The 22,018-nt window shown below is 51.7% G+C and overlaps 1 protein-coding gene across 2 annotated transcripts; it reads right to left on the reverse strand.

The window, feature by feature from the left end:
* Positions 1-4,884: 4,884 nt before the first annotated feature.
* On the reverse strand, positions 4,885-21,569 carry GCNT4 (glucosaminyl (N-acetyl) transferase 4). Of its 2 annotated transcripts, none has more exons than XM_040985922.1 (2): positions 21,181-21,569; positions 4,885-6,967 (listed from the first exon to the last, which is right to left on the reverse strand). In XM_040985922.1, exon 2 carries the CDS (start codon positions 6,964-6,966, stop codon positions 5,596-5,598), a length of 1,371 nt encoding a protein of 456 aa, XP_040841856.1. In that variant the 5' UTR covers position 6,967; positions 21,181-21,569; the 3' UTR covers positions 4,885-5,595. The 2 variants fall into 2 exon arrangements, with proteins under 2 accessions (XP_040841856.1, XP_040841855.1); XM_040985921.1 differs by lacking the exon at positions 21,181-21,569 and adding an exon at positions 7,064-8,472.
* Positions 21,570-22,018: the final 449 nt, after the last annotated feature.

Genomic DNA, 22,018 nt, shown 5'->3' on the forward strand with positions numbered 1-22,018 from the left:
TGCGATTAGAACTGGGGCCCATATGGGATCTCTATGCCTGCAAGGCAAGGACTTTAGCCACTAGGCTACCATGCCAGGCCTTCTTTTTTATTATTTAAAAATTTATTTTTTAGAGTCTCAGAGAAAGCAAGACAGCTCCCATCACCTAGTATATTCCCCAAATTCCCTCAATGACTGGCACTAGGCTAGATATAAAACAAGGATCTGGAACACATGGTAGTAGCAACCAGATTGCCTGATCAGTCACTGCTGGCTCCCTGGATCCTGATTAGCAGGAAGCTGGACTCAGAAGCCACAGCTGAAAGATGACCCTGTATTCCAATGTTGGCGTCTTGAGCACCAGCCTAAATTCCCAACCATGCACCAAAACACACCTTTGATGTTTTTAATCCCTTCTTACTCTGAGAACTGGGATGAATGCACAGAATTTATTTCACATAGGTAGGCACCAACAACACAATTCTTGGAGACAGTGATTGGCAGCATTTGTGAAATGTGGGCAATACAAATCTGTTATCTTTAGAAGTCAAGCCTCTCTCAGAAATGCCTCTTGGAGCCAGCATGGTAGTGCAGCGGGTTAAGCCAACACCAACATCCCATGGGCTACTGGTTTAAGCGCTGGCTACTCCAATCCAGAAGTGACAGCAGATGACACAAATGTATCCCTGCATCCACATGAGAGTCCCAGATACAAGCTCTTGGCTTCCTCCTGCCCCAGCGTCAGCCATTGTGGCTGTTTGGGAAGTAAACCAGTGGATGGCAGATTCTTTCTTTCCCTTCTTCCTTCCTTCTGCTTTCAAAGTAAGTCTTTTTTTTTTTTAAGATTTATTATTTTTATTTCAAAGTCAGATATACAGAGAGGAGAAGAGACAGAGAGGAAGATCTTCTGTCTGATTATTCATTCCCCAAGAGACCGCAACAGCTGGAACTGAGCCAATCCAAAGCCAGGAGCTCTTCCAGGTCTCCCACATGGGTGCAGGGTCCCAAAGCTTTGGGCTGTCCTCGACTGCTATATTCCCAGGCCACAGGCAGGGAGCTGGATGGGAAATGGAGCTGCTGGGATTAGAACCGGTGCCCATATGGGATCCCGGGCGTCAAGGCAAGGACCTTAACCATTATGCTATCATGCCACACCCTCAAAGTAAGTCTTTTTAAAAATAGTATGTGTCACTCCTAACTAAATAAACAGATGAAATCCATTACAATTTCATACTATTCTGGAAGTACAAACCACTGAATTAGAGAACAGAAAGAAGTCTTTATATGAAAAATAAAGTAAGGAACATTTTTTTTTAAAGAATATGAAAAGAAATGCACCTTACAGAAATGACTTAAGGAAAGGTGGGAATCCAAGCACAGAGCTATCTGTACTGTTAGGTCCAAAAGACCCCTGAACCACGGACAGGCGAGTTCCACATGCAACAATGCAAAAGCAAAGAAACTTTATTGCTAGCTCGAGCCAGTTCCACATGCAACAATGCAAAAGCAAAGAAACTTTATTGCTAGCTCGAGCTAGGGTCCATGTCTCATCCATCGCAGTGGAGTCTTGATACGTACCCTGCTTGTCTCTTTCAGACTCTTTTTATCTCCTCTTAGTTACTTACAAAACGTCTCCAGCAAGCAGTCCTTATCTTGGTCGTGTATAACTCATACTGGTGTAGGCCACATTCCCGTGCAACCCGTACCAGTGCAGACCACATTCCGCCTGCAGACGTTCGGATGCCCCGATTGGCCCATCTCCAAGGTCGTTGCCCTCTGCCCCTCCATCACTCTGAGGAAAATGCAACTTTGAAATGAAGTGAGACTTAGGCCTACTCTCTGACCTTAGCCCTATCATGACATCAGTCCTGTTCTTTATGCGGCAAAGCCAAGCAACGATTACAGAAGCCAAATATAGCAGTTATGCTAACAGCTAAGAAACTCCCTTATCACTACTGTTGTTAAGAGTAAATCCCGGGCCCGGCGTGGTGGCGCAGTGGTTAAGGTCCTCGCCTTGCACGCCCGGGATCCCATATGGGCCCCGGTTCTATTTCCGGCAGCCCCGCTTCCCTTCCAGCTCCCTGCCTGTGGCCTGGGAATATAGCAGTTGAGGACGGCCCAAAGCTTTGGGAACCTGCACCCGCGTGGGAGACCTGGAAGAGGCTCCTGGCTTTGGACCGGCATAGTATCGGCCATTGTGCTCACTTGGAACGGAAGATCTTCCTCTCTGTCTCTCCTCTCTGTATATCTGCCTTTCCAATAAAAAAAAATAATAATAAAAATAAATCTTAAAAAAAAAAAGAGTAAATCCTTGCCACCCAGCCTTGCACCCACAACTCCACAATACCCATTACTCATAACAGGCAAAACCAAAGCTTCAGTGGCTGTCTGTCCAAATATCTTACAAGGATCCACATCGCCACACAACAAAGTCACTGTAACATCTTGGCAGTGGGAAGAGATACAAGCCAAAGTGTGTTTGTGCAAATCCTGAGAACTCAGTGATGTCTGTGAGGAGTAATTCAAACACTGGCCCTGAAGGTCTCAGCCATTTTGGACTCCATACTATTACTTTTGCATTGTTCTGGTTATCCACCAATGAGATGTAACTTCATGGCGTCTCACCTGGAAACCTCACCCATGTTCTTTCATGGCCCCTCCCCTAGTCCCTGCCCACTTACCATCACCTGTGATAATCTCCCTCAGCAATTGCTGGGGCCCACCCATAGCCCTCCCAAGCAATTCTCCATGCCCTACACATCTTCCAGGCTCATCTGGCTCTCCCCGACCTCCTCCATCTTGCCTCCTCCCCTGCCCTGGCAGCCCCTCATCCTGCCACCATGGCAGGAGTGTTTGCCTTCTTGTTCTCCCTCCTCCACTCCTGCTCCTGTTCCTACCCTGCTGGAATAAAGGACCTCTTAAGCATCTTGCTGTGTCTAGCATTTTGGTTTGTGATAAACTTATCATGAAAAGAGGACTTGGCTGTGAAAATTAGCTACACACAAGGAATTAGCTGCATATAAGAACTTAAGTGCACCTAAAACTAAGTGTCATCAGGATACTACAACCTCCAACATACAATTTCTGTTTATTTTCCTTTATTGTTCTGTAGTAACAATGACAAAAAAAAAAATCAAACACATCTACCCAAGGTACTCGTTCAGGTTCTCTTCGGGAATCCCACAAGCAAGCCTTCACTGTTCTGAATGGAGGTCATAGCTGAGGTGGGTGTCCTCTCCCATGGCCTCTCCCTGCCAGCCTCAGTGGATTCTCTGGTCCTCTGCCCCTGAAGCAAAGCTGAAGCAGTTGGCATCATAGGACAGAATAAATATCCACGTGCCGTGCCTTCTCGCCTGCAGGGTTTCCTGATCCACTTATCCTGACTCTAACGAGCTTCCTGTATGGGAATCAAGCACCTCATCTCCAGACACTGCTATGTACCACTCACCTTCATTCCTTCTGGGAACTCCAGTGGATCTCACAGGCATTCCGCTCAGCAAAGTAGTATCCACACAGTCTCCAACTCCTGGAGACTGTCCACCCTCAAAGCACAGGGTTAGAGACAGAGTCTAGTCCCAAGCACCCAGGGGCTTCTCACAAAGGCAGTAATTCCCCAAAGAGATACAAGACTGGGTCTCCAAGCACAGAAGATCAGACTACCCAACTGGAAGCCGACTGCCACAAAGTCATCAAGCGACCAGGAAGGTGTGCCTGGAAAGTCCATTTTGAAGAAGCCTGAAGGAGAAGAGACAAGGAAACCACGGAGGCCAAGTTACACAGTGAGCGTCTGCAACACACACAGGATGTCCATTACATTGAAGAAAAGCTAACACCAATCAGTCTTCAAACACGAGCAGTGCCAGGGACTGAAAGCACTTCTGCAAGGAACCAGACTACCAAGAACGGGAAGCGTGTAAATTCCAGGGCTCTGGTGAGTGGATTCCATTTTATTTTATAGCATCAGAGAATTAACATCTACCAGCAGAATACAAAAATTAAACAGCAAACTATTTAAAACTCCTAGAATGGGGAATGTGGTTTAAAAAGGGGGAATTTAGAAATAAGTTGAAAAAAAGTTTGAAAAAAAAACTCTAATTAGGACGGTTGTAGCATACATTAGCATATGTTTATTTCACATTCCCAAAGAAGATTGTGATTTTGCTTTCCATGAAAAATATAAAAAATATATAGGTATTCATATCATCACATTCTGGAAGGCAGATTTTCAAATTTAAACATATATTTAATTTACAATAACTAAAACACTTTAAAAATAGCAGCAACATTGGCTTTTAAATATGCACAATATTACACTACATTACTCAAATCACACGTTTTGGTGGCTCTTTATTATTAATATCTAGTACCCACACACAATTTACAGATGCCAAGAGCCTGGCCTAATCTCTAGATAGCTTAGGAGTCTAGAATCAATAAATAGCACACAAACAACACTCTCAGCACACAGGAGGCAAAACATGTTCCCCATCAGAGAAGGAACCACACCCAGGGGTGTCAGGAAGAATCAAGTCTGAAGGCAGCAGGAGGGAACCTGCAGATTCCGGGCAAGATCAGACTACCCAACTGGAAGCCGACTGCCACAAAGTCATCAAGCGACCAGGAAGGTGTGCCTGGAAAGTCCATTTTGAAGAAGCCTGAAGGAGAAGAGACAAGGAAACCACGGAGGCTGGGATGCTGGACCACCTATGCCCAGGAAGCTCTTACTATGCCCAGGGACCACAGAAGTAAGAAATGTGTGCTCAACAGGATGATCCTCCACCTGCCAGCGGCAGGATCCCATATGGGTGATGGTTAATGTTCCTGCTGGTCCACCTCCCATCCAGCTCCCTGCCTGGGAAGCAGTGGATGATGGCCCAAGTCCTTGGAGCCGTGCATTCACATAGGAGACTCGGAATAATCTCCCATTTGAATCAGCTCTGGCTATGGCAGCCATCTGGTATCAGAAGACCTCTCTATCATTCCTTCTCTTTCTGTAAAAAACTGCCTTTCAAATAAAAATAAATAAATCATTAAAAAAAAAAAGGTGATTGCCATCAGGACATTGTGGAACCTGAAGCCAAGGTGGGTCCTTCCCAGGCTATTCTTCCCCCACTCACACAGCCCAATTCCCATGAGTAATGGGCAAGGCAAAGGCAAATTTGGCTTTGGCATTGAGAACCTGGATGATCCCTGAGCTCTCCGAGTTCATGGTGTCTCTCCAAATAGTCTGAAGGGCAGGAAAAGTCCAGCAGACTAAAGACAGATGGAGTGTGGATCCCTGCACAAACTGTTGTGAAGTGTGGTTTACAGGACAAACACCAACTTCAGAAGTTCTCTGAGTGGTCCCCAGAGACCAGTGGAGGGGTAGCCAGCTTCTCCCTTGTACCACCCACTCACCACGACCTGGGTGTCACTCCTGTGTAGCTTCTGAGCAGCTACTGAAGGGTCAACTACAACTCTGGCTCAGCTCAGAGAGACCACAGGGAAAATCAAGCACTAGGACAAGCAGCCCCTGGCAGGCTCCTCTGACCCAGCTCGCCCACTCCATTCACACCAAATCCAGGTGATACTCTGCATGACCCAGCAGACCAGATGCCCAGCTCTTCCCCTCAGGTCTCACTGCAGTGATGTGCAGGTGGGATTTTCTTTTGTAACTGATGTTTTTGAAGACAAAGTAATCCACCCTCTCTGCTGTTCTCCTAGCTTTTCTGCCAAGCACTTGGTCAAGACAGGGTCTACCTTAGAGTCAAATTTATTCGCAAACCAATGCCCGTCTTTCATAAGCCACCTTAATTCCGCAGCTCCGTAAATACACACACTTCGAAGGTGAGATCCAGTACAGCTAGGGTATAAATACCCCTCATAGTAGTTCCATTTGACAAGGCGGGTCTTACTCTGTAGGTCAGTCACATCAGGGGCAGACCTGGAAATCTCTCCAGGCACTCCTGGAACCCGGATCAAGGTTGCCCAGAAGTGCTCATCAGGCGAGTAGGTGTCTAGAGACCAGGCAAAGAAGTCTTTAACCAGGGAGCTGTTGAAGACATAGTTAACAAAGGCATGACTGAGCACAAAGTAGGCACTGCCAACAAAGACCTCGATGCCATGCGGGGGCGCCCCCTTGGAGACGTTTGTCCTCACTGGTACCTGTGCTGCATTGTAAGGCACTTGCCTGAGCTCATGGTGGTACATGAATCTCTCAGTCTTGCTGCTGGGGGGTTTGATTGTCTCCAACATGTTTGCTCCATTGAGCTTCTTCAACTCTGACACCAACTCAAAGTTTGACTTCAGGGGAAAATCCTGCCCACACAGATTGATAACATATTTCCACTGTACGGAAGACTTCAGCAGGTCTGACAAGCAATTCAGATCTGCCTGGAGCCTGGAAACATGTGCATACTGCACAGCCTCCAGCTTGGAGGCAATGAAGACATTGGAGAAGCACTTTGCTAGGTTGTTCATAGCAACTTTGAAGGCGTCCGGGGACTTGAGGTCATAATGGATGCAGTAAACATTGTGCCGGGTGTAAATGGTCCGGAGCAGCCTTTCCACCATGATTGCATCTTTGTGGACAACCAGTGAATAGGCAATCGGGAAGTGCCTCTCCTCCCTCGACACAGGTCTGGGGTCATACTGCCTGAGAGCATGGTAAATGTCGCAGTCACGGGTCACGGCCACGACGTCCTCATCCTCAAGGTCAATGATGTGTCTCTTTCGGATTTCCAGGCTTTTGCCGATCTCCAGGGGCTCCTGTTCGAAGACAGCTGAGCAGTTAACTTCATCCCTGTCTGTATCTTTAAGGTGGGTGTACCTGTGTCTCACAAAGGGCGAGGTGCTCAAAGTGAACTCCACAAGGTATAGGTCTCGGGGTGGGAAGAGGAGTCTCCTCACGTCCAGCAGCTTCACCAGGGACAGCAGCCACAGGGTCAGGAACACAAAGAAGATCTGCTGCTGCAGGGGGTACTTGAGACAACATCTGAAAATCTTCATTCTACAAGAGGACAGAGGGGTGCCAGGATTAATGAAGGGCGCCAAGCACCAGCAGAAAACCAGTTGAGTTTTCCCTGAGTCCACGGGTAATGTCTACCTGCTCAAAGATGGAGACAGTCAGGTCCATGCCTTTGGAAGAATCCAGAGAGGGAAATGGAGAAGGTGAAATGGTGAGATCCCGTGCTGTTCTGTGTTAACCTAGCTTTGGGAGCTGTTGTGTGCCAAGCAGAATGGAAGACAGACTCCTGGAACGTAAATGCAGTCACCAGCTGGTATTTATGGGGAACAGTCCAGGCCAAAGACATCCCTACAAAAAGGGTAGAGTATGTGCACCAAGTCCATACAGTCCTTGCTGGGCTACTTGTAACACCACCATTTGCATGGATTCAATACTTGGTGATGGGCAAATTCAAGCTGTGCTTTTTGGAACTTTCTGGAAAAATATTTTTCAAATACTCTCGTCCACAGACGGTTAGATATGTAGATGCAGAAGTTGCAGACACGAAGGGCCAGCTGTGTGATGTCAGAGGAGGGATTGCTCCAGTTTGGGCAGATATACAGCACACTGCACATCCTCAGGAGGTCCCCCTGCTGCCCAGGGGTGCATGTTCTGACCCCATGTCCAGGTTCCAATCAGCCTGCGGTCTGCTCAGATTTGAGCCCAGTGAATGTCACGTTCAGGAACAAAAGCAGCAGAATACTCCAAGCAGCTATGCTGGACACAACAGGCTAAGCCATGCCAATTACAGAAGCTGGGCAAACTAAACACACACTTTCCTTCACTTCTGTTTTGTTAGTATCCATTTCCTCCCAAGGATCAACAGTTTAGCTCCTAACACACAAAGGCCTCTGTAGCAGTTGAGAACCATCCCATGGCTGCAGCTTCATCCTGGCCTTGTGCGTTGGTTTCAGCTGTCTACAGCTTCACGACAGTTAGCAGGTGCCTGGGCCTTCAGTCTAAGCACATGGCATGGGCAGAAGCTGACATGGCTAGCATGGCTCTGAGGCATGTGACAGTTGGCCACCCTCGGGTTCCAAGCTTAGGTCATGACTGATGACCTCATCATACACCAAGCCAGAAACCAGCAGAGTGTCCAGTTTAGTTTCAGACTCATGGAGCTGAACAACTGTAGGACATGCTCATAGGGAGGAAGATTCCGGGACATGAACATGGAGCCGGGACTCAGAGAGCAACAAGGGTGCGTATGAGGAGTGTGGGGTCAGGAGCCCAAGGCAGCCACTGCAGAGGGGGATATTGGCCACTTAAGCCAGACTCAGCGGTACAGACCATGGTCATGAAGGAACAAATCCAGAAGCCTGAGCCCATAGGCAAATTCAATGCCACAGCAAAGTAAGTCATAGGGAAGCCAATTCCAGTTCATGGGAAGGAGCTTACTCAATTAGAGTGAGTCATAGGGCAGTAAGTTAAGCCATTCCCTGCCAATGCTCTTGGAAAAGCAGTGGAACATGGTTCAAGTGTTTGAGACTCTGCTGTTCATGTGGGAGACCCAGATGGAGCTCCGGGCTTGTGGCTTTGGCTCAGCCCAATCCAGCTGCCGTGGCCGTTCGGGGAGTGAACCAGCAGATAGGACATCTCGTTCTGTGTCTTTCCCTCTTCTCTCTCTGTAACTGTTTTTTTAGATAAATGAATCTTTTTAAAAATTAGTCTTGCCCAAATAAAATATTTGCTTTTTCTTTTCTTTGTCAGCCAAGGACTAGCTAATCAACTCAGTTAACTCTTCCCCAGGGCACTGAAAAGACCTGGAATTTCCAGAGGCTCCTCAAGTCTCCCAGAGTTGTCATGTTCATTTAATAGCCATCTTCATACTAACACAGAAAGGCCAGCCTCCCTCCCCATCACACACTTCCAGGGCCTCCTCAGGTCAGCTTGGAACCAGGAGGTCACAGCGAGGGAAAGGAGCCCAGAGGTGTCCTCTGGGAACTGGCTTGGGCTCCTGGACTTGAAGTTCCCAGGACAGAGACATTGCTCAGTTCAGAATGAAAAAGCAGGGCCAGACCCTGGCTCTTGACCTACCTGGTTTGGCCTGCAGCTTGGCTAAGTGAGCAGAGCCTGTTTTATCCATAAAAGGCAGCAGCCAGTGCTACCCACCCCAAGTGCAGATAAAGCCCTTGCCTTGCTTACCAAGGCCAAAAAGGCCTGGGACTGCAGGACAGAGGAAGCAGATGAGGTGCAATGCCCTTGGGTGTGTGTGAGTCCCTGACGAACCCCAAAGGGGCCATGGCTTCTCCCAAGCTGGGATGAACACCAGGGTCAGGCCATGCACCAAGGGAGAGGGGCTCAGAGGAGACTAGAGTTTAGAGACTGAGCTGGGTGTTTCAGAAACCTGGACCCAGCTCCCACCTGCAGTGGGCAGAAATGGACAACATGGGTACAGCCACTGCAGCCCAGAGGCCAGAGGGCTGGTGACTGGGAAGGGGCTTCTGGTGTGGGCAGCTATGCTGGCCATGGGCTCTGAGGACAGCAGCCTGGAAACACTGAACCTGAGGGCGTGGGTGGGCACTGTGCTGCCAGGAAATGGCATTCCCTTTCCTTGTGAGCGGAGTTCATGGCCATGTGCAGTGACCAGTGCAGGTAATAGACAAAAGATGAAAATGACAGCAAGCTTGGGTGAAAAAAGTCTGCAATAACCCAAGCAAACTATTCCCTCACTGAGGTCCCAGCCAGGACACTACATGAAGCATCTTTCCAATCACATCCTTTCCCCAAGTTGCCTGGAGTCATCAAAACCAGCAGGTGACAGGAGCACCAGGCAACACCCTCCCTTAGGCCTTCTTCTTTCTAACACTTTGAAAGGCAAAGTGACAGACAGAGGGAGAGATTCCAATCATTGCTTCACTCCCCATGTGCCTACAACAACTGGGGCTGGGTCAGGCTGAAAGCAGGAGCCCCATGTAGCAGGAGGCTCATGTCCACAGCCTTCCCAGCAGCAGCCAGGACCTGCAGCTGCATTGCCATTTGGACTGTAGGTGTGCCCAGTGGCCACTTACTCACTGTGCTACATGCCTGCCCAACAACCAACTCTTCTTTAGGCAGAAGATGGGAGCAGGGAGAAGTGCAGACATAGCTTTCTGGGGGAATAGTGGGGGAGGATGGAGATCTCCATCTGCACTCCTCCCAGTGGCTCCCATGCGTGCCAGGGCTGGGAGAGAGGCTTCAAGATGCCATGGAGGTTCTGGCCAAACCCTGGGCCAAGGTCTCAGGCTCATATGGAGAATGAGGCTCCTCCCGCTGTGGCCCACCCTGCCAGGCTCTCCTCTCGGGTTTTTCCATGCCCAAGATGATCTCGTACAATGTGAAGAAAGATCCACCCTTGGCTCTGCTGACCCAGGGACTCCTGCCATGGGTAAGCAAGGACAGAGTGAGCAGTGTGGTCTAGTGATGAGTATCCAGCAAGGGACAGGGGTTGCAGTTCAGGGAGGCCTAGACAGTGCCTGGACCAGACGGGTCTCTCTGTGTGCCTCCTCCTCCTGGTCCCATTCAGCGAGCTCCTATGTGCCAGGTGCTGTGTGCCAGGAGCACCACTGCCTGCTGAGTGTTGACTGTGGCTCCCTCCTTATCTTCATCCCTATCTTCTTCTCCAGCCGCCCTCGTAATGTTACCAGATCCAGGGCTTGTCTATTCTTACCAGATGCCGACACACACTCAGCTGTGACAGAGCTGTGCCACACTGCTCCATGTCTGTGTCACTTGGGGGCACAGTGATGTAACTAACAGCAGCCATGAAGCAGGTAGCACCATCATCTCCACCCAAGCGAGGCCCCCAAACTCTGCCACAGCCAAGTCCTGCTTGCTCAGATGCACTCTCAATCTTCCATGTGACACTGCACCATGGGATAAAAGAAAACCTGTGCTACTTTTACAGCAGTTCTGCTCCTTGACCAGCAGGCCCTCTGCCCCAAGCTTCAGTCTTGGGACCTCCTTCCTGTCCAGTGGACCCAGCCCTTCATTGGGAGAAGCAGCCTGTGCCGAGTCAGGCTCCGTGCTTGCAGTGGAAGGCGAGGCCAGAAACAAAAGGAGTGATGAATCAATTTTCCAGGAGTGGCTAGTAGCAGCCTGCCCCAAGGGAGCTGCCAGTTATTCTGGTTCAAGCCCAGCCACTGATTACCCATCCTCTTTTTCCCTAGTGGCCTGAGATACAAAATGGCTTTGGGAGAATTATTAACTACTTCAGCAAAGTTTTCAACTGGAGAATATTCCCTCCAACAGTTTTTACCTTGTATTGCTACAGCTTAACTTGGAAATGGAAAAGGGGCATTCACTGATTTAGAAAGCTCAGGATTTTGTTCTTTCCCTACCAAGGAGAATCATCACCTAGAACAGCAAGGCAGAGACAAGATGCCACACACACTCCCCTCACACGGCCAGTGGGTTCCCTCCTGGCTGGGATAATGTGTAACAGCAGAACTTGATCATGGTTCCTGGGGCTGCACAGCTCAGGCTCTGGGACAGCTCACACTGCTGCTGTGTCCTCACAAGCAGGCTGACCAGCTCTCCTGCCCCTGCCAGCTCCCAGACCCTATTCACCAGGGCTCTGTCCCCTGCCATGCCCACCTCTCAACACTAACACATTGTCGCTTGCACAAATTCTAGGAGCATATGCGGACCAAAGAGAGGTAACTTCATGCTTTGGTTCCCACCAGGCAGTGGATGGGCGAGGCCCATCATGGTGGTGCCCAGTCCACCCTGAGTCTACTCCCCTCCCCATTAAGGCTGCCTGAACATGTCACTGGAGGTCAAGCAACAGTTCTTGCCCAAGGTTCAGCACTGACACTGGTTCTCCCCACATTATCTTATTTGCCCATTGCACTCAGCACCTCTGTGACATAGGTAACTATATTTATTCCTGGTTTTAAACAGAAAAAAAAAAAAAGTAAGTCACAGAAGAGGAGTAATCCCAAGAGGCCAGACAAGGAACTCTGATGCAGGCGACAGCCCATTCTGAGGTCACACTGCTAAGTGCAAGGCAGACCATCCTCTCTGAAGAGCTCTGCCACTCCCACAGCAAACACCTCGATTCCAGCTGTTCCTTTCACTCCAGGACCTGCTCTGCTCCAAGCCAGCTCAGGCACTGCCTGCGTATGAAGCCACTTCCTTACGGGCCCATCCCAACTCCATTCTCTGTGCTGCAGCCCGATGATTTCAGAGCCTTTACCTAGGAGTTCATGGCAAGGACAGTTTCCTTGGAGAACTTGGAGAACCAGAAGTTGATACAGTTTGAGTTCATTCTAATTCTGTGAGATCTGCATGTGTCATTCCGTTCATTCTGACACTACTTTGTTTCCACTGCTGGACAAAAGAGTTGTTCCCAAATTTCAGAACTTCCTAGACATGCACCTGTCTTGGGACTTGAGAGGGGCTTGAGAGGGAAGATGGTTGGGTTTTTTTTTTGTACCAGGATGTTCAGTATCTTTCAAAAGTGACAGCTAATGAATTTTTTGAGGGACCTGTGGCTTAATAGGTTAATCCCCAGCCTGCAGCCACCCCCATGACTACACACTCAACACAGCAGCCCCATGGGCTGTGCATGGGATTCCGCCGCCCAGATCACACAGCACAGACCAAGCAGCTGCAGCACGCCTTGTCCAAGGGATGCTGCTGAGGAAGATGCCACAAGCGGCTGTATTCCCTCTAGGCAGTGGGCTCCAAGTCACAAGCAAGAGTCCACAGATGCCATCCTCTTAAAGTGAAGGATGGCTTTACACACCAGGCTGCAAGTGCAGAACCCAGACAAGTCACTGGGATTGCAGTGCTCGGACACCATTTCCCCAGGGTGACTGTCCCATGTAGCCTCACGGTGGTGACTATGCAAGGCCCATGAAGCCACTCAGTCACATGACACTTGAGTGCCCCATGCTGCTGCTAAGCCATGCAAATAACAGTCTGCACTCAGACACACAGGGGCTACACTATGTCAGCAGCTACATTCTAGGGGCACACACCAGCAGCCTGCACTCTGGGGCACATGAGCTGGGATAGGCCAGGCTGGAGCAGGGAACCAGGATCTCCACCCAGGAAACACATATGGGTGGAGGGACCCAGTACCTGAACCATTACCACAGCTTCCCAGTACAGGCAGGAGCCATTACATGACATCGGAAATGGGGAAGCTGCTGGAGCCAGGAGGTGGGAAGTGGGGAAGCTGCTGGAGCCAGGAGGTGGGAAGTGGGGAAGCTGCTGGAGCCAGGAGGTGGGAAGTATGGACAGTAATCCCCAGGCAAAGTGCCCACTCCTGCATAGCAGCAATATAGGCACAAACTTAGGGATCAGTGGCATCTACTCAGATGCAGGTCTGGAGTGTCCACCAGAAACGGCAAGCACCTTGATCACACTGCCCGTGTATGGACAGCACACACAGTTTTGAGCCATCAGGAGGGAATGTTTGTTACTTCTGGCTTCTGCGCTTCACTAAAAATCCATCAGGGGGCTAGGGCACAGCACATGGGTAGGAACAGGAGGAAGGGGGAAGACCATTCAGCTTACTGAGCACCTGAGCAAATGTGCACACCAACTGTATGCCAAACACTGGGAGCAAACTCTTTAGGAAACAAACTGAGAAAGAATGTATGTCAATTGTAAACCAAGCTGTCCAAGTGACAGTGTACACCATCTATACACAGTTTGAGAGTATGTGTGCACCAGCTGCCTGTGAAGCCTCAGTGAACCCCACTGCCAGGTTGTGATGTTGACAAGCACCAACTGCTACATGACAGAGCCAGGCAGGGGACATAGAGACACAGGCCCAGTCACCTTCCTGCACTCACCCATGGCTCCTCTTTACTGAGACAGTCACAAATGTGTACATACTCTGTATTCTCTAATTTAAAAATAAACTTGTTCATTGAGAGGGACTCCCGCTGTTTGTCCACTCCCCAAATACCCAGAATAGGCACAGCTGGGGCCATAACCAGGAATCAGGATCTCATCCAGGCCACCCATCTGGGTGAGAGATTGCTGTGTGAGTCATCTCTGCCACCTCCCCAGGTCTGATGGACAGGAGCCTGGAGTGAGGAACCAGAGCTGGGTCCTGAACCCAGGCGCTCCAATGCAAAAACTGGCCAAGAAAATGGGCCTTTTAGAAAGTTCTTCCAGGGCCCGGCGCGGTGGTGCAAGTGGCTAAGTCCTCGCCTTGCACGCCCGGGATCCCATATGGGCACTGGTTCTAATCCCGGCAGCCCCGCTTCCCTTCCAGCTCCCTGCCTGTGGCCCGGGAAAGCAGTTGAGGACGGCCCAAAGCTTTGGGACCCTGCACCCGCGTGGGAGACCCGGAAGAGGCTCCTGGCTTCGGATTGGCATAGTATCGGCCGTTGCGCTCACTTGGGGAGTGAATCATCAGACGGAAGATCTTCCTCTCTGTCTCTCCTCTCTGTATATCCGCCTTTCCAATAAAAAATAATAAAAATAAATCTTTAAAAAAAAAAAAAAAAAGAAAGTTCTTCCAGCTTCCACCCTAGGGAACTGCCAACAAGACTCCAGATAAGGCCCAGGGGATTCGGCCTGCAAGTGTAAGGGGGACAGGTCTGCAGGTAGGTGTGAGAGGGACGGGTCTGCAGGTGTGAGAAGGACCAGCCTGCAGGTGTGAGGGGTCTTGGCCTGCATGAAGGCGTGAGGGGGACTGGCCCACAGGTGTAAGGGGGATGGCCTGCAGGTGTGAGGAGGACCGGCCCACAGGTGTTAGAGAGACGGGTCTGCAGGTGTGAGGAGGACTAGCCCACAGGTGTGAGGGGGTCTTGGCCTACATGAAGGTATGAGGGGGACTGGCCTGCAGGTGTGAGGGGGAACGGTTCACAGGTGTGAAGGGGACCGGCCTGTGAGGGGGATCAGCCCACAGGTGTGAGGGGAATCAGCCCACAAGTATGAGGGGGACCAGGCCACAGGTATGAGGGGGACCATCCTGCAGGTGTGAAGGGGACCGGCCTGCAGGTGTGAGGGGGGACCGGCCCGCAGGTGTGTTGTGTGTGTGAGCACCTCTGTCCTGCTTCCTCTCTAGAGGATCGCTGTCCACTCTCTCTTCCCCCAACCCACCTTGGTAGTATGCTGGCTGGAGACCAAGCAGCCACCTCTGGACCAAAAGAGGCTTGGTGACTTCAACCCCATATCCTGTAGCTACTGGACACTCACTCCCAGCGCTTGTTATGCAAGAAAAGAAAAACAGTTTAACAACATGTACTTTGAAAAGGACAGCCCTTAACACACAGCCAACCACAAGACTACATTTAAAGCAGACTGACGTGTCTAACCTATATCACTGTGTTATCTATATATAGTCAAGTGCAAAAATGCATGTCTCAGATCAGCTGAGCATCTCATCCGCCTCCAGGTGGAGGCAGCGAGAGGCTCTAGCTGAGTATCTGCAGGGAAGCAGCCCCCAAGGATCGCAGACTAACTGTGACATTGGTGAGACCAGTCAGTGCTCACCAAACCCCAGTCAAGCACCATTCAGCTTCCAGCTGACCTCTGGGCAGGGGCAGGGATGGACTTGGTCTCCAAAAGCCCCTTTGTGGATGGATGACCTTCCTGGGAGCCTGTGACTATATAACACAGTGCAGGATCTAAGAGTGACTAAGCACGGAACCCTGGAGTGACTCAGCACATAACACAAGACTGACTTAGCACGGGACCTTAGGTGACTCAGCATGGGGCACCAGATGACTCAGCACAGAACCACAGGGTAACTAACGCAGTAGGGGACCCAGGATGACACAGTCAGTGGCTTTGCATCCAGGGCCTGAGTCTGCTGCTAACGTGATGTCATGGTTCCTGCTTCAAAGTCAGTGAGGGAGGAACCAGGAGCAGACTGTGCAGCTGCTGGGATGAGGGACCTCACTCCACCCAGGCACATTCAAGCAAGAAAGGAGCAGGTGCACGGTGGGATGAGGGTCAGGGTCACTGATCTGGCACTGGATGCACCCAGGGACTGCCTCACGACCTCTGGGCTCCAGCCTGCTGCACACCCTCAGGCAGCAATGGAGTCTCTAGTAACTGGGTTCCTATAGTCTACACGGACCACCTGGCTTCTATGCTCAGCTTCAGTCCTGGCAGGCACAGCTATAGCAGCATTTGGAGAGCAAACCAGCAAAAGGTTGTCCCTCTTCTGTCCTCCCCCACAGAAAACTGCTTTAAGACAAAAAAGACTCCTCTCTTCAGCCCAAACCCTCTCCCTATGTCTGCATCGTTGTGCTTATCCAGTCATCTGTCACAAGCACTGGCTGTGCCAACAGGGCTGTGCAAGGGTCAGCCCTGAGAACTCTGAGACTTTATCCTTTTGTGTCCTATTTCTACCCCTTCAGCACGTTCCATTCTTACTTGCTAGACCTGCAGTGAGAAGTAAACAGGTTTAAGGGAGCCAGTACACGTGTAAGAAACACTAGTTCTCTTGTCTCTTTTGAGCAGTCAGGAGCATCTGGAGATGGCTCAGCATCAGGACTTTGCTCTCAGGCTGCAACTTCACTGCCCTCCCTCTCACCATCTCCTCTACAGACCCTCGTTTCTGCTGGTAGCCTCGCCCACACGGCTGCCAGCAGCCCCACTGTCTCCACTGCATCCTATGAGTGCTTTTCCAAGTTCCAGGCTTTGCCACTTCATCCGTGTCCACCTCGGATTCCTCTTGACCCTCTGCTAACCCAAGTGCTTCCATTTCCTCTGGCTCTGCCTGAGAGGTCAGCACCGTCTCCACACACCACCACTGCCATCCTCTGTCCCAGGTCTCTCCCCCTTCATACCCAGGCCACACCAAAGCCATTTCTTAGGTTCACACCCATCTGCTCTCCCATCACTTTTCCTTTAATACTGCAAAAGCAAACACTGCAGCAACGCAGGCAGCCAGTGAGGGAAGAGAAGGAACTGGCAAGCATAGGCACTGTGTCAGGCACTGTGCTTCACAAGACAAAGCACAATTCCGTTGCAGCCCAGGGGAGCTGCCAGGAACTTGTGGTCAATCCGGAGAGATGCCAGGGCTCACAGACTACAAGAAGGCTGGCTCACCTCTACCCCTAGCCCAGCCAAGGAGCCTGTGCCTTGGGGGCAATCTCACACACATTCCCCTCAACTAGACTAGGAGAGAAAATGAGGAGACCGACAAGATATGGCTGGAGAAGGAAAAGCAGTGAAGGAGCTGGCCAGATGCCACCCAGTGTGAAGTGGCCAGGAATGCATGTCACAGCTCCTGACCTCTGAGTTTCAGGCATTTGAAAAACAGCAGGCACGGGGCCAGGGGCCAGGCTGTGGCAGAGTGGGTACAGCTGGCATCCCATATGGGTGTCCCAGCTGCTCCATGTCTGACCCAGCTCCCTGTTAATGCCCCTGGGAAGAGCAGCTGAGAATGGCTCAAGTGCTCAGACCCTACTACCCGCATGGGAGATCTGGAGGGCCTGACCCAGCCCTGGCTGATGGGGTCATGTGGAGAAAGAACCAGCAGATGGAAGACCTCCCTCTCTGTAGCGCTTTCAAATAAATAATTTAAAAAGAAGAAGAAGAAGAAAAGAAAAAGAAAGGAAAATAAGCAGACACATGGTCACTCTGACATCCTGCTATTTCTTAGCACATGATGATCATCTTCCCATCAAGGCAAGAAGTCACGGCCCTTACAGAACATCTCTAAGTTTTACACAACCACCTGTTCTTCTGGTCACTTCCCTGCCGCACTAGCCCGGCCCCGTGTCACACTTTCCTGTCTACCACCCCAACCCGTCCACTTGAATGTACATCCCTGGGCCCACCTCTTCTGATGAGGCTGTCGACACAGCACACTCATCTGCTGACCTTGCTGTGTGCGCTGCCCGTTCAGGCCCAGCAGCATGAAGGGATGACGGTGCTTCCCTCACCAGGCAGATGAGCTTCACATAACAGAGACCTTTATCAGCAGCAGGCATGGCTGTGGCCTCCTGCCAGGACGTGGGGAGCAGAACACAAGAGACATGATAGCATCTCAGAGAAGGAAAGTGTGCATGAATTTACTGAGATCTTGAAGTTTGATTCAAGAATGGAATTTCTGGGCCCAGTGCGATGGCGCAGTGGTTAAGGTCCTCACCTTGCATGCCCGGAATCCCATATGGGCACCGGTTCTAATCCCGGCGGCCCTGCTTCCCATCTAGCTCCCTGCCTGTGGCCTGGGAAAGCAGTCGAGGACGGCCCAAGGCTTTGGGACCCTGCACCCGCGTGGGAGACCTGGAAGAGGCTCCTGGCTTGGATCAGCATAGCATCGGCCGTTGCACGCACTTGGGGAGTGAATCATCGGATGGAAGATCTTCCTCTCTGTCTCTCCTCTCTGTATATCTGCCTTTCCAATAAAAATAAAATAAATCTTAAAAAAAAAAAAGAATGGAATTTCCACGCAGGGAAGGCGAGGTGGATTCCTGGCTGCTTGGGCCTCCAGGTCCTTTTTCGTGCCAGAAGTGTCCTTGCTGTAAAGTTGTTCTGTTTCTCGCCTCTTACAGCTCTGATCTTTTCGTGCATTTGTGTTTTCTTTCTTTCTTTTTTTTTTTTAAATCTTCCACTGGCTGGTTCACTGTCCAAATGGCTGCAACAGCTCAGGCTATTGCCATCAAAGCCAGGAATAACATTTCATTTATTTTTTAAAAAGATTTATTAATTTTTATTGCAAAGTCAGATATATAGAGAGGAAGAGAGACAGAGAGGAAGATTTTCAGTTGGCTGATTCACTCCCCAAATGACCGCAATGGCTGGAGCTGAGCCAATCCGAAGCCAGGAGCCAGGAACTTCTTCCAGGTCTCCCACGCGGGTGCACGGTCCCAAGGCTTTGGGCCATCCTCCACTACTTTCCCAGGCCACAAGCAGGGAACTGGATGGGAAGTGGGGCTGCCGGGATTAGAACTGGCGCCCATATGAGATCCGGGCATGTTCAAGGTGAGCACTTTAGCCGTTAGGCCACCGTGCCTGGCCCACATCTGTGTTTTCTAACTGCACTTCTTTAAGACTCATGCACGTGAAAGTGAACCAGCAGAAGGAAGATCTCTCTTTCTCCCTCTCCTCTCTTTCTCGCTCCCTACTTCAGTCTTCTACATAGAAAAAATAAGTCCGTGTTTTCAAAATGATGCAACATGAGTCTCCTGGCCACATCCAAACTTCGGCACAAAACTCCTAAGTTCTGAAGCTTGGGAGAGAGACACTGCAAGACATGTCTTCACTTCCCATAGCCTGACATTTCTGAATAAGCAAGCTGAAGCTCAGCTTTATACTTCCTATAAGACACACATCAGCAGCAAACATCCCCTTGCAGATGACTTACATGGTCCAGGGACAGGAAGTCACCACCTGCACTACCACACTGTGCCACAGCCGACTGTGGTGGGAGCAGGAAGTGAGCAGGACAGATCTGCTGGCAGCCAGGTGACAGCAGAGGCAGATCGCACAGAGTCCAAGAAGTGAACTATATTGGTTCCTCAGAAAGAATGCGGGGGACAGGAGAAATCTCAGGGAACAGCAGGGTGGTCTGGACAAGCTACAGCAAACCAAAACAAAAAATAAAAACACAGAGCAGAATAATCAAGCCCAACCCAAGACCACTGTGGTCATGGACAGCCACAGGCGACCAAGCTGGGAGGGGCCCTAGCAAACAGGGCTCACGTTTCAGACCCAGGGGTCAAGAGGGAGCCCAGCCCACTTGCACCGCAGGAAGCCCGCGAGCTGACCACAGGACTGGGAGCAGCCAGTCCACGTGGTGAGGGGTACAGGGAGCGCTGGGTGGCAGTGGGGCAGGTGGTGTCCACAGCCCTTCACACCACTGCCCCATTCTAAGCTGAGACAGGATGACAGGCTGGCTGGCTCCTTAAGGAGCCCAAATCCTGGAGCACATGCTGGGTCCAGACCTATGAGGTATTTCAGACCAAGCCCTCTCTGGATCACAGGGTCCCGATGGACCCAGCTCCTCCACTCAATGCTTCTTGTTCCTCCACTCAACCCTCCACTTCTCCCACCTTTGCCTCCTTTGGTCATCTACTCTTTCCATCCCCTGTCACCCGCAGAAGACAAGCCTGGTGATTCAGGAGGATGTAGCCTAATCTCATCAAAGACCGTCTGGCTTCCCACATGGAAAATGGTGACAGCTGAATCTGGCCTTGACCCTTCCAGCCCACACTGACCCTGCCCTGCAGGTAAGGAACAAAATTCACTCTCCTACAGCGCCAGCCTTCATAAACCCACCAGGAAAAACCACCAGCACATGGGAATGCCTATAAAAGAACACACAAATTAAGTTTTAAAAAAACTGCACACCTCTAAATTGCTGGGACGTCTCCCCGTGCCCTGTTGTGTTACACTCCCACCCTTCATTACAGTTCACCCAGTACCTGCAGCAGGGGTAAGGTGGTCCGAAGACTTGGTGGTTAGGGATCCTAACTTCATTTTAAAAAACCAAAAACCTTATTAGCTTGAAAGAAGAGAAGCAGAGTGGCACACAGAGAGAATTTTCCTTCTACTGCTCAGTCCTCAAAAAGCCCAGGCCCAAGTCACCAGCTAGAAATTCCCCCGGGGGCCCCAGCTCCTGGGCCATGCCTGCTGCCTGCGCGGGCTCATGAAGGGGAGGTTGGGCCTCCCAGCAGCCTGGGCTCGGGTGTGTTAGCGTCCCCAGACCTTACTAATTTTGCTGTCTTTTGTCGCTATGACTGAGCAGTAGCTCTCAAAAAGCCGCTCAGAGACCACTACATGGCCTCTTTCCATATTTCCTTGCTTCCATAGACAGTACCCTACCCGCTCAGCTCTGGTCTATGCTCCTCAGAGACCTCTGGAGCCTGCACCCCGCCCATTCCCCAAGGACGATCCTTTTTCACTCCACTAAAGCGGGTCCTGATCCTGGGGGAGGGGCCGAGCAGGAATTGCACCCCGTTCCCTAGCGATCCGGCCTCCTCAGAGCAGTCAGCTGGGTCCAAGCAGCCTCCTCTGACCCTACCCTAGAGCAGCACTTGACCGGATCCTGCCGGCACAGCTCCTCAGGGCCGGCGGCCGGGAAGACTCCCACCAAAGACCCGAGGGGCTCCAAAGCGCGGCGTTCCACCACCCCACTCCTCGGCCCCTACGGGACGGGCTTTCACGGCCATCCCGCACCATCAGCAAGGACCCCGCTCCCAGATGGCTCTACCGCATGAGACTTCAGCCTAAGAAAGTGGGGCTCCCAGCTCCGGACGTCAGATAGGGGCCGGTACCGGCGCTCTGTGACCCGGGTCAGCGGGAACCCCCACCTTCTCGCCGTCTGCAGGGCACCGCAGCAGGCGTCTCCCGGAGCGCAAAGTTCGCACACAGACGTCCCCTGCCCCCCCCCCCCCCCCCGTCCCCCAGCACGCGCGGAACCAGGCCGAGCTTCTGGCCCTCGAGCCCCTTCCCCGGGAGGGAAGAGGCTCCGAAGTTGCAAAGTGAAAGTCGCTAGCAAGAGTGTGGGGGCATCGCGGCCGCCCGGAGTGCAAACCCGCCCGTCCGGGCCATTCGGACTCACGAAGAGGGCGTCCCCACGCGGGGGTCCCGTGGCCTCAGAGCCCACGGGCGGGCCGCCCACGCGCCGCGCGGTGCCGGTGCAGCTGTCCCTGTCCCTCGGCGCGGAGGGAGCTGTCCCCGTGACGCGGAGGAGGGAGGAGCTGCCGCACGGAGCTGCGGGTCGCGCCGGGGTCCCGCTGCCGCGCGTGGAGCGGCAGCTTCGCGGACCGCCGGGGCGCACTCACCTCGGCCTGCAGGGGTCACCCAAAGGCGCCCAGGCGCGGCTGCACTCCTGGCCCGGCGGGAACGCGGTGCGGAGAGGCGAGCGGGAGGCGCCGGCGGCCTAGGCGCAGGGGGCCCTGCCTCTCAGCGGATCCTCCTCGTCACGCTCCACGGGGTACGAGGACGGCGGTAGCGCGAGGGTGGCCTCCGGTCCCTCTCACCCACGCTTCTCGAGCCTCCGGCCTTAGATCCGGGGGCTCGGCTGGTCTCGAACACCTTGGTCCGCTGTGCGTCTCTCCAGACAGGACCGGGGAGCAGGTGCCCAGCGTGGCGTGGGACCTGCACCCTTCACCCACAGAGCCAACGCAGGGAGAACCTTTTCAATAA

This window comes from Ochotona curzoniae, unplaced genomic scaffold (genome assembly GCF_017591425.1).
Source record: "Ochotona curzoniae isolate NIBS_2020 unplaced genomic scaffold, NIBS_Ocur_1.0 contig_4501, whole genome shotgun sequence".
Classification (NCBI taxonomy): domain Eukaryota; kingdom Metazoa; phylum Chordata; class Mammalia; order Lagomorpha; family Ochotonidae; genus Ochotona; species Ochotona curzoniae.